This window comes from Convolutriloba macropyga, chromosome 11 (genome assembly GCF_964194025.1).
Source record: "Convolutriloba macropyga chromosome 11, txConMacr16.3, whole genome shotgun sequence".
NCBI classification, from domain to species: domain Eukaryota; kingdom Metazoa; phylum Xenacoelomorpha; order Acoela; family Convolutidae; genus Convolutriloba; species Convolutriloba macropyga.
In genome coordinates, this window is record NC_134478.1 from 15,331,496 (window position 1) to 15,344,551 (window position 13,056).

Below are 13,056 nucleotides of genomic sequence, written 5' to 3' on the forward strand. Positions count from 1 at the left end.
AAATCACAAAAAATCAAAAAGTTCAGCGTGAAAAACTTAGTTGAAAGCTAAGAGTGTTCCAGAATAGCGCAGAATCTGTAAAGCTAACACTTTGCAGAAAAACACGTTTACAATCAGAACTCCAAATTTTGTTCGGGAGCATTTAAAAAACAAGTAATAACCAGGACAGTAAATCCTCCCTCTGGGAGAGAATAATTCCAAGCCCCCTTAATCTCGTGGTAACTGCACCTGACTAACAGTCATTTACACAGGTTCGGTTCTCAGCCATCTACTTTGAGCCTTTTAGGTCAGTGACTTTTCTCGATATGTTTGCTTAACAATGCTACTCACTGCGGCTCTTAAACATGCGCTTCCAGAGGCCTCTTAAACATGCAAAAATTTGGTCCCATTTTAAAACTCACGCGTTCAATATATATAGGATTAGCATTTTTCATCCCCCAAACACACACAGGAACATAAAACAACTCAGCGTCGCAAGAAGTTTCTTCGAAAAACAGGCGGCATGAGGTTGATTATAAATTTTCATGTCTAAAAAAGGAAGGATAACCGACACGGGTTCGAACCCTCGACCTTCAGAATAGCAGTCCTCCATCTTGCCAACTGCGTTATAACGACTACATACCACCGTTTCTCACAGTCGCTTTTATCGTATAAATAACCATATTTCAGATTGAGCATTTGAGATCACAAAAAATCAAAAAGTTAAGCGTGAAAAACTTAGTTGAAAGTTAACAGTGTTCTAGAAGAGCGCAGAATCTGTAAAGCTGAAATTTTGCAGAAAAACACGTTTACAATCAGATCTTCAAATTTTGTTCGGGAGTATTTAAAAAACACGTAATAACCAGGACAGAAAATTCCTACCTCTGGAAGAGCATAATTTCAAGCCCTCTTAGCCTTGTGGTAACTGCACCTGACTAACAGTCTTTTGACCCAGGTTCGGTTCTCAGCCATCTACTTTGAGCCTTTTAGGTCAGTGACCTCTCTCGATATGTTCACTTAACCATGCTACTCACTGCGGCTCTTAAACATGCGCCTCCAGAGGCCTCTTAAACATGCAAAAAATTTGTCCCATTTTAAAACTCACAGAAAATTCCTACCTCTGGAAGAGCATAATTTCAAGCCCTCTTAGCCTTGTGGTAACTGCACCTGACTAACAGTCTTTTGACCCAGGTTCGGTTCTCAGCCATCTACTTTGAGCCTTTTAGGTCAGTGACCTCTCTCGATATGTTCACTTAACCATGCTACTCACTGCGGCTCTTAAACATGCGCCTCCAGAGGCCTCTTAAACATGCAGAAAATTTGTCCCATTTTAAAACTCACGCGTTCAATATATATAGGATTAGCATTTTTCATCCCCCAAACACACACAGGAACATAAAACAACTCAGCGTCGCAAGAAGTTTCTTCGAAAAACAGGCGGCATGAGGTTGATTATAAATTTTCATGTCTAAAAAAGGAAGGATACCCGACACGGGTTCGAACCCTCGACCTTCAGAATAGCAGTCCTCCATCTTAACAACTGCGTTATAACGACTACATACCACCGTTTCTCGCAGTCGCTTTTATCGTATAAATAAACATATTTCAGATTGACCATTTGAAATCACAAAAAATCAAAAAGATCAGCGTGAAAAACTTAGTTGAAAGCTAAGAGTGTTCCAGAATAGCGCAGAATCTGTAAAGCTAAAACTTTGCAGAAAAACACGTTTACAATCAGAACTCCAAATTTTGTTCGGGAGCATTTAAAAAACAAGTAATAACCAGGACAGTAAATCCTCCCTCTGGGAGAGAATAATTCCAAGCCCCCTTAATCTCGTGGTAACTGCACCTGACTAACAGTCATTTACACAGGTTCGGTTCTCAGCCATCTACTTTGAGCCTTTTAGGTCAGTGACCTTTCTCGATATGTTTGCTTAACAATGCTACTCACTGCGGCTCTTAAACATGCGCTTCCAGAGGCCTCTTAAACATGCAAAAATTTGGTCCCATTTTAAAACTCACGCGTTCAATATATAGGATTAGCACTTTTCATCCCCCAAACACACACAGGAACATAAAACAACTCAGCGTCGCAAGAAGTTTCCTCGAAAAACAGGCGGCATGGGGTTGATTATAAATTTTCATGTCTAAAAAAGGAAGGATAACCGACACGGGTTCGAACCCTCGACCTTCAGAATAGCAGTCCTCCATCTTGGCAACTGCGTTATAACGACTACATACCACCGTTTCTCACAGTCGCTTTTATCGTATAAATAACCATATTTCAGATTGAGCATTTGAGATCACAAAAAATCAAAAAGTTAAGCGCGAAAAACTTAGTTGAAAGCTAAGAGTGTTCTAGAATAGCGCAGAATCTGTAAAGCTGAAATTTGCAGAAAAACACGTTTACAATCAGAACTTCAAATTTTGTTCGGGGGCATTTAAAAAACACGTAATAACCAGGACAGAAAATTCCTACCTCTGGAAGAGCATAATTTCAAGCCCTCTTAGCCTTGTGGTAACTGCACCTGACTAACAGTCTTTTGACCCAGTTTCGGTTCTCACCCATTTACTTTGAGCCTTTTTGGTCATTGACCTCTCTCAAAATGTTTGCTTAACCATGCTGCTCAATGCGGCTCCTAAACATGCGCATCGAGGGGCCCCTTAAACAAGCAAAAATTTTGTTCCATTTTAAAGCTCACGCGTTTAATATATAGGATTAGCAATTTTCATCCCCCCAAACACACACAAGAACATAAAACGAACTAGCGTCTCAAGAAGTGCTCTCGAACAACAGGCAGCATGGTGTTTAGAAATTTTCATTTGTACAAAAAGGAGGTTACCCGACACTGGTTCGAACCTTCTACCCTCTAAATAGCAGTTCTCCAACTTTCCGACTGCGGTATAACGAATTTACACAACCGTTTCTCTCAATCGCTTTTATCGTATAAATAAACATATTTCAGATTGAGCATTTGAGATCACACAAAAATCAAAAAGTTAAGCGTGAAAAACTTAGTTGAAAGCTAAGTGTTCTAGAATAGCGCAGAATCTGTAACGCTAAAACTTTGCAGAAAAACACGTTTACAATCAGAACTCCAAATTTTGTTCGGGAGCATTTAAAAAACACGTAATAACCAGGACAGTAAATCCTCCCTCTGGGAGAGAATAATTTCAAGCCCTCTTAGCCTCGTAGTAACTGCACCTGACTAACAGTCTTTTGACCCAGGTTCGGTTCTCAGCCATCTACTTTGAGCCTTTTAGGTCAGTGACCTCTCTCGATATGTTCACTTAACCATGCTACTCACTGCGGCTCTTAAACATGCGCCTCCAGAGGCCTCTTAAACATGCAAAAAATTTGTCCCATTTTAAAACTCACGCGTTCAATATATAGGATTAGCATTTTTCATCCCCCAAACACACACAGGAACATAAATCAACTCAGCGTCGCAAGAAGTTTCTTCGAAAAACAGGCGGCATGAGGTTGATTATAAATTTTCATGTCTAAAAAAGGAAGGATACCCAACACGGGTTCGAACCCTCGACCTTCAGAATAGCAGTCCTCCATCTTAACAACTGCGTTATAACGACTACATACCACCGTTTCTCGCAGTCGCTTTTATCGTATAAATAAACATATTTCAGATTGACCATTTGAAATCACAAAAAATCAAAAAGTTCAGCGTGAAAAACTTAGTTGAAAGCTAAGAGTGTTCCAGAATAGCGCAGAATCTGTAAAGCTAAAACTTTGCAGAAAAACACGTTTACAATACAATCAGAACTCCAAATTTTGTTCGGGAGCATTTAAAAAACAAGTAATAACCAGGACAGTAAATCCTCCCTCTGGGAGAGAATAATTCCAAGCCCCCTTAATCTCGTGGTAACTGCACCTGACTAACAGTCATTTACACAGGTTCGGTTCTCAGCCATCTACTTTGAGCCTTTTAGGTCAGTGACCTCTCTCGATATGTTTGCTTAACAATGCTACTCACTGCGGCTCTTAAACATGCGCTTCCAGAGGCCTCTTAAACATGCAAAAATTTGGTCCCATTTTAAAACTCACGCGTTCAATATATAGGATTAGCATTTTTCATCCCCCAAACACACACAGGAACATAAAACAACTCAGCGTCGCAAGAAGTTTCCTCGAAAAACAGGCGGCATGGGGTTGATTATAAATTTTCATGTCTAAAAAAGGAAGGATACTCGACACGGGTTCGAACCCTCGACCTTCAGAATAGCAGTCCTCCATCTTATCAACTGCGTTATAACGACTAAATACCACCGTTTCTCGCAGTCGCTTTTATCGTATAAATAAACATATTTCAGAGTGAGCATTTGAGATCATAAAAAATCAAAAAGTTAAGCGCGAAAAACTTAGTTGAAAGCTAAGAGTGTTCTAGAATAGCGCAGAATCTGTAACGCTGAAATTTGCAGAAAAACACGTTTACAATCAGAACTTCAAATTTTGTTCGGGAGCATTTAAAAAACACGTAATAACCAGGACAGAAAATTCCTACCTCTGGAAGAGCATAATTTCAAGCCCTCTTAGCCTTGTGGTAAGTGCACCTGAATAACAGTCTTTTGACCCAGTTTCGGTTCTCACCCATTTACTTTGAGCCTTTTTGGTCATTGACCTCTCTCAAAATGTTTGCTTAACCATGCTGCTCAATGCGGCTCCTAAACATGCGCATCGAGGGGCCCCTTAAACAAGCAAAAATTTTGTTCCATTTTAAAGCTCACGCGTTTAATATATAGGATTAGCAATTTTCATCCCCCCAAACACACACAAGAACATAAAACGAACTAGCGTCTCAAGAAGTGCTCTCGAACAACAGGCAGCATGGTGTTTAGAAATTTTCATTTGTACAAAAAGGAGGTTACCCGACACTGGTTCGAACCTTCTACCCTCTAAATAGCAGTTCTCCAACTTTCCAACTGCGGTATAACGAATTTACACAACCGTTTCTCTCAATCGCTTTTATCGTATAAATAAACATATTTCAGATTGAGCATTTGAGATCACACAAAAATCAAAAAGTTAAGCGTGAAAAACTTAGTTGAAAGCTAAGTGTTCTAGAATAGCGCAGAATCTGTAACGCTAAAACTTTGCAGAAAAACACGTTTACAATCAGAACTCCAAATTTTGTTCGGGAGCATTTAAAAAACACGTAATAACCAGGACAGTAAATCCTCCCTCTGGGAGAGAATAATTTCAAGCCCTCTTAGCCTCGTAGTAACTGCACTTGACTAACAGTCTTTTGACACAGGTTCGGTTCTCACCCAAGTACTTTGAGCCTTTTGGGTCATTGACCTCTCTCGATATGTTCGCTTAACCATGCTGCTCAATGCGGCTCTTAAACATGCGCTTCGAGAGGCCCCCAAACATGCAAAAAATTTGTCCCATTTTAGAGCTCACGCGTTTACTATATAGGATAGCATCTGCGGATTCAGAGGGGGGCAGACTTAGTGGCGCCTCACCATTTCCAAAAATATGCCATTATAGAGCTATAACTTTGCGCTTCCAATGAAATCTCCACACAACCTTCAGTCAAAAAAGGCACAAATGGCCAAACACAAAGATACTTTGAGGTTTTGGGATTATGTACAAAACGTATTTAATCAACTTCTGATATCTTAACAAAAACTACTTATACCAAACTCGGCTCAACAGCCGGGGTAGCATAGATTTATGAAGTTATAGAACACAAAATCATCCTTTTCGCCCAATTGTGAATACTTAATTTCTGTTTCGTTAAAATAAGTGGTTAATAATAGCATCGAAATCTCCCCACAGTGATCAATAAAGACACAAACCGACCAGATAATTACAGTGACTCTGACTCTGACAGAGTTCTCCTGACTCTGAAAAAGATTGTATCAATGAAGTTACCTGGACTTCTGGAGTAATAGAATCAATTGAGCTTGTGCTGGGTGACCTGTAGATGGTACCAAATGTGTTGCTGTCTCCACTCGCACCAACCCCAGAACTACAACCAGTGGCAGATCGACACCTTACGGGTCCACTCGGCTGCTGACCACTTGCATCCAAAGCAGCTGCACACTTTGATGACGTCTAAAACATTGCAACTAAAATTTTAAGAAGATACCATATGACCACGTGTATATACCAAGCATTAAGAAAGCAGTTCGACAAAAAAATTCCTCGGTTACCTTTGAAGGTATTCATTCGTACAGCAAATCCTTTAACCAAAAGCCCTTCAGTTTATGAGCCCAAAATTTTGCAGCTCGTTTGCCGTTTACAGCTGTTCAATTTATTTTTTATCATTATGTTTGCATCAGTTCACAGAACTATGACAGCTATTTTTAGCTAACATACTTCAACTAGTAACAATAACGCAAAACGCAAGATAATTCATTATAATAGAAGTGACAGTAAGTGATAAATCAAATAAAATTTGTCAAAGCATTCTGAATTTAGATGAGGTTTATATAAATATTGACAGTTGTTTTATAAGAAACCGTAATGTTCAAGGTTACATTAAAATACATTTACTTTGTGAAGACTAAAACCAGCTGATACTAGCCCTATCACTCGGGGAGCACTCTTCTTTAATTGACGTTTTACGCAAATTGACAAATTGAAGTAATGAAATTAATATTTTTAAATTCTTTTCGTATGTTTAAAAGCATTTGCTTCAATGGAAATCCATCATTAATAAAATGCTTCAAGAATCTACTTACATTTGTGGGGGGCTCCGCGGGAGTGGTTTGTTGGAATTGTAAGAAATTTTTTAGCTTTCGCCTCTTGTTGTCACTCGAAAGTTTTGCAAGAATGAAATCTTCGCTGGCCTTAATTTCATCTTGACGCTCTTGGCGGAATTCATCACGCACCTAGATAAGGAGAAGTACAATACAATTAACAATTATAAATTAAAAGTATTTACAATCAATGACCTCTTCCGCCGCTTTATACACTATACCATACATGAAAAGAATGCGGCACAGATCTCTTCATTTAAAAGCAAAAATGAAATTGTTATAGTTGAGATTTTGGGTCTAGGCTGGTGCGTCTCAAGTCTGTTTATTCCGTACAAGCCAACCCCAAACATACCCTTTGCAACTCCTGCTGATATTCCAGGGATATTTCTCCAGGAAGTGCAAAATGATGTGCAACTGCTTTCTTTTCTGAAACCGCAAGATTTCAAATAAATTTTGTTCAATTTTATCAATTGACAAGAAGCAAATCAGACCTGGCGTCTCCACGGCGTGTTTTGCGTGTGAAGTGCAAGAACATGGACTTGTCAAGCAGATACATTTGGCAGAAAGGAGACCCAAAGATATTTTACTCCGTATATGATCACTCACAACAGCTGGAAATTGCGCTTGAATCTGCTTCCACAATTCTTCGTCGACCAGGCTATTTTCTCTGGATACATTTCGAGCCCAATTACTTATTCGATGACGGCAAATCGGGCAAGTATAGTTCACTTCCTCAACTTGTTTATCAAAGCATGCAAGGCACAGTTTGTGATTGCAAGGAAGGGATACTGGTTCTATTAAAATAAAGAAGCAAATCGGACAGCGAAATTGTTCAAAATTAGTTATTTCACTTGACATTTCTTCACTTGAGTCATTTCTTCACTGAAACCAGTCAACAAATCTATTTCCAGATCAGCAACTAATAATTACAAAAATTTTTCGTTTGCGATTTAATTCTTAATTTGCACCTTTCAAAAAAAATCAGGTCGTTCTCATTCTTGCCCCAACCCCCATCATGGTATACAAAGCGTGATGAGGGCTACAATTTTGTTGGGGGGGGGGGGGGGTTACAACGGGAAAGACCCTATTTGAATCAAGGTAATGAAAATAAACGGGTCTCTCTCTCATTGTAGCCCCCCCATTATGGTATATTTACCATGATTGGGGGCCTATAGGTTACCTGACCACTGAGCTGGGGGGCTATATTGGGAAAGACCCAAATAAACATAAACCACCAAACAGGAACTTTTAGTTAATTTCCAGGGCTGCAATGGGGATTTTAATTTTAGATTGACCTCAGATACTGATACGTATGTGTGGTACTGATAGTTATGTATATGTATGTGTATATATGTATATATATAGGCGCTTTCATCTCCACTTGTTGGTTATTTTTATGACTGGGCCGTCTTTACACTGTCTGGAGGGCAACAGCTTGGAGTGCAGCATCATCCCTTATGTTCCGACCTACATCCATCGTTGCCGGATGGTGAACACGGTCCTTTTTATTTATTTTTTTAAAGATAGAGAGAGAGATACTGATAGGGTTGTCAATTTACGACCCCAATTACAAATTTTATGTCGTTATATAGCACGTTACCATGTAAAAAAATAGTACGCGCGTGGGGCTTATAAGATATAAGCCCACTAATCTGGGGGGGGGGGAGGCGCAAAACAGAATATATTAGATAATCTAAAAAGTGGCTCAGGCAAAGATTTTAAAAGTGATCTTTCGGGCTTCACAGTCGTGGTAAAAAAATAAGTAAAAATGAAACATAATGAAGGCTAGCCTACTAACCGTGCCACTGAAACGGTCAATTCAGTACAGAAACATAAAAAGCTACAAATAGAAACTCTCGTCAAAATTTGTTTTGTCATTCAGTTTCCAACACAGGGGCCTTTTGAAACCTGGAATTTCAAGTTAATTCTGTTTAAGAAAGGTGACGACTCTGAGTTCTCTGTTTACATCGCAGAGCATTTTGCAAAGATTTCTGAGAAAAGATTCGATGGATGACCCGGACGCTCCTCGCACTTCAGAAGCTATAGGGCTTCTAGTGGCTCACATTTTCAGCCGCCCAAGCTAAACAAGTGCAAGAAAAAGACTCGAGGAGAATTTGTCTACTGGACATGCAGAGTCATTAACACAATAAACCAAAAAATCCAGTTTTGCGACCCTGTCGGTCTAAAATCGCGAATAGTCAACCTGATGTGGAAGTTTGTCGACACGATTCTCAGATTCTAACCCTTGCACATGGCAACCATGTTGCGACTGCTGTGACTGTCGCAACATTTGGACATCGTTCTAATCAAAGTTATGGGAGAAAACCATCTGGTGTCAAACCCCAGGAATCAACAACAACAACCAGAACTAAAATTGTACAAAATATATGTCTCTTTATATTTTCAGTATCTGGATTTAACCAACTTCGGTATTCGATGATGGGGGCTTAAGTCCCTGGCTCCCAGGTGCAAATCTATTGAATTTCTTATTTGTTGATTCGACAGTTTCGGATTTAGGTTTTTGCAGGGATATCCATTCATCCATTGTGACGCAAATCTGTCTTGGAAGCTTTTGAACCGTTTGACTCCAAAAGGACATAGTTTGAAAATGAAGTCACGGAAGAGTTTCTCGTAAACTCACTTCGAACAATCTGTCTGATGCCCAGAATCAAACGACACTTCTGAATGTATCTTTTTGTACTAGATGACAAAGCCGCGTTTCAATATCAAATCAGTACGTTTTTACGGGAGAAGTTGAATGGATTCCTGAGTGGCACCACTGCTGAGGCAAAAGAAACCGGAAGAGCAAATATTTGCGCAGAAGAGACAGCAATCCACACCTTGAGGGGGGAAATACTGCATAAAGAAAAACACATTTTCATCAGGATTGGATTTTGCTACCCTACACATTCCTGATTACGAAATTGTAAGGTGTTCCTCCAATGAACGTTGTTCAAAGAAACAAAAGCTCATTCGAAGAAAGTAGAGCATTTTTGGCATAATGAAACAAGTTCGTAGGAGAAAGAACCATAATGCGCATCTAATTCAGGGAGAATTTCTGACATATTTTCATATCTTTCTTTTTTTCTGAGAGTAGAGAACGCCTCATGTTTTTTCCGATTGGGGCGTTCCTAGCGTTACAAGACTGTCTCTTGCAGTAACTTTTATCACATGGCACATTTTGCACTCTGGTTTAGAATGTTATTTCTCTGAGTCCGTTCTCCCAAAAACAAAACTCAGATTTTGCAAAGTGAAGACTCAAGCCGAACGCCTCCTCAGAATTCCTCAAAACTTTGTATTTTTTATAGTCATCTGCTTGGTTGCCGTCGTCATAATACAAAATGTTGAATTTTTTCTTTTCTTGGTTAACGTTGGCTTTATTATTTTAGCGAACAGTGGTGGCACTTCTGAGTCCCACTGTTGAGTCCCTTCCTCCAACTATATTATAGCTTCTCTAAAAAAATGGTTTACTATAGGCGGCGTATTTATAGTTAAAAACAATTGCTCTGACATTGCGTACATGCTTATAATTTGATTTACCTATTTAAGCGTTTTTAAAATCTAATTAAAACAAAACACACGCCTTGGCGGAAGGTAGTGCTTGCAGCTTTCTATAACGAAGAGCTGCTACTTCTGCATCCTTGCTAGTTCCTCAACTAACTTTCTGATTACCGAAATACGTCATACGTGCGTATATGTCCTCTGAGCCCGCACATCTGGTTTCAACACTTATGCTTTTCAAACAGCTATAGTGCGAAGAACGTCGCCAATTTTATCTAGCGCTGTCAGTTTTGCTCCAAAAAAAGTTTTCACTGTCTCGGATACCTTGTTTTCTACAATCCAGGTCACTAGTTTCGCTAAATCTTCTCAAAATTGTAATACTGCAATACTGTTAGATATACAAACCAGATCTCGCAGAACTTGGAACGCCAGACCACAAGCTGAAGGTTTCAACATATAACCACTTACGTCGGACAAGTTGCTCTTAATCGACGTGCGGGCTATTTGTTTCCTTCGAGAGCGGTAGTTTATATGAAATATTTGCTCTTGGGTGCAAATCGTCCAACCAGCGTGAACCCACGACTTCTGCAACCCTAAATAGGAGCAGCCTCCTCTCGGGTATTTGGGCGTTGGAATCTCGTCGGCTACAAACGTTTCTGTTTTAGCAACAAAAGCAATTGATTTGACGCCCCCAAATAGAATGATAGCTGTTTTAGAGAAAAGAGTTTTCTTTTAATTGACTCTTAACAAAGACTTATTTACCTTTAAAACAAGGCAAATTTAATGGTTGTGATTTCAATTTTACGATTTGTCATCCGTACTAGTCGTGTATGCAACAATAAACAAAAGCATAGGCAGATTTAACAGAAGTGAATTTAAATGGTTTTAAATTAATTTAAATAAAATGCCCCAATTGAGAAATCTGAACTTAAATGACGCAAGAAAATTTCCTTAACTTTGTTTTTCTTCATAAGAAATTGTCGGTATGATTGGTTTGAGAAGTAATAGATCGTTGCAATGTTCGGCCTGGAACCTTATAACGCCTAATTTTTTTGAGTACAGCAAGAATTGCTATGTTTGGTTTGGAACCTAGGTATGCATTGGTACGTTTGGTTTAGCAATGTTCGGTATGTGTGGTTAAATATTGTAAGAAGAATTCTGGTTTTCTTCAGTTTCGTACCTAACAAAAGATCAGTATGTTCGCTTGAGGACGTAGGAAATGTTGCTTATGTTAGTTAGGGTTATTTTCTATCTTGGAAAATTTGGTTCAACTTAATTTTTTTGTCATTTCAGTTAAACAAATTGTTATGAAAAAACAAAACACATATAGGAAATCCATTTTTGCGCTTAACCAATTACGTTTTTTTATTGAGGCATTCCGTTTGTGAAATTTTTTGTAGAACGCGGTAAAAAAACATCCGTAATTTTTCTGCCAAACAACTCAATAAACTTTGCGATCATGTCAAACAGGAACCCTGTTTCCAGATTTTTATTAATCCAACAGCACGCCTGAAAACTGGCAAAGAATAGTCGCAAGGCTAGCTTTTGTCCATTGATGTTCTCCTCTATAGAAGAGACCAGTCCATATGCATCTAAAGCCATACTGAATTTGGCAACCGGGATGTCCGATATGAGGGAAGATTTGCATTCGTATGTAATCAACTGCATTATGAATAAGAAAATTTTCGCAGTTTTGTCGGGCTCTACACTCTTCCTCTGAGACACGTGCTCCATGCGTCAGCGCCCTGCAGCGGAAAAAATTGGTGGGAACCACTCTGGAGGAGGGGCGGCTGTTGTTCTTCAATTATTCATGAATTGATTTTAAAAATGTGGATATACGCATTTTAAGTACAAAGACATTCGTAATTTTTCTTCCAACCAACTCACTGGGCTTTGCGATCTGGTCAAACAGGAGCCCTGTTTCCAGATTTTCATTAATCCAACAGGACGCCTGAAAACTGTCAAATGATAGTCGCAAGGTTAGATTTTGTCCATTTATGTTCTCCTCTATAGAAGAGACCAGTCCATATGCATCTAAAGCCATACTGAATTTGGCAACCGGAATGTCCGATATGAAGGAAGATTTGCATTCGTATGTAATCAACTGCATTATGAAAAAGAAAATTTTCGCAGTTTTGTCGGGCTTTATACTCTTCCTCTGAGACACGTGCTCCATGCGTCAGCGCTCTGCAGCGGAAAGAATTGGTAGGAACCACTCTGCAGGAAGGGCGGCTGTTGTCCTTAACTTTTTTATCGATTAGTTTCAATTATTTTTTCAAAATCATATTCTACAGATTGAGTTTTAAATTTGGCTTTCCTTGTTCAATATTCTTATTTTCGTCCCTTTCGCCTTTAATTTCAATTCAATTGAAATATTTGTCCTCTCTTGTGAATTTTATATATATATATATATATATATATAAGAATATTTATACACACACATGTTAATATATATATACAAATATTTATATATATATAAATATATATATATATATATATATATATATATATGTATATATATATATATATATATATATATATATATATATATATATATACACGTATATATACATATATAAATACACGCACACATATATATATAAATATATATATATATATATATATAAATAGGTAGATTGAAAGCAATTAATTTGGCGCGCCCAAAGAGAAGGATAGCTGTTTTAGAGAAAGACTTCTTTTAATTGACTCTTAAAAAGAATTATTTACCTTTAAAGCAAGACAAATTAAATGGTTGTCATTTCAATTTTTCCTTTTGTCATCCGTACTAGTCGTGTATGCAACAATAAACAAAAGCATAGGCAGATTTAACAGAAGTAAATTTAAATGGTTTTA

At 38.4% G+C, this 13,056-nt stretch overlaps 1 protein-coding gene across 1 annotated transcript in view; it reads right to left on the reverse strand.

The window, feature by feature from the left end:
• The window catches only part of LOC142349266 (uncharacterized), a 29,189-nt gene extending 21,595 nt beyond the window's left edge, over window positions 1–7,594 (reverse strand). The window contains exons 1-4 of the mRNA XM_075400710.1: window positions 7,194–7,594; window positions 7,055–7,128; window positions 6,685–6,834; window positions 5,873–6,055 (exon numbers count right to left, since the gene is read on the reverse strand). Of these exons, the coding sequence (XP_075256825.1) occupies window positions 5,873–6,055; window positions 6,685–6,834; window positions 7,055–7,128; window positions 7,194–7,560 (774 nt within the window). The 5' untranslated portion in view covers window positions 7,561–7,594. The remainder of the gene's footprint in view (window positions 1–5,872; window positions 6,056–6,684; window positions 6,835–7,054; window positions 7,129–7,193) is intronic.
• Between the last annotated feature and the right edge of the window lie 5,462 nt (window positions 7,595–13,056).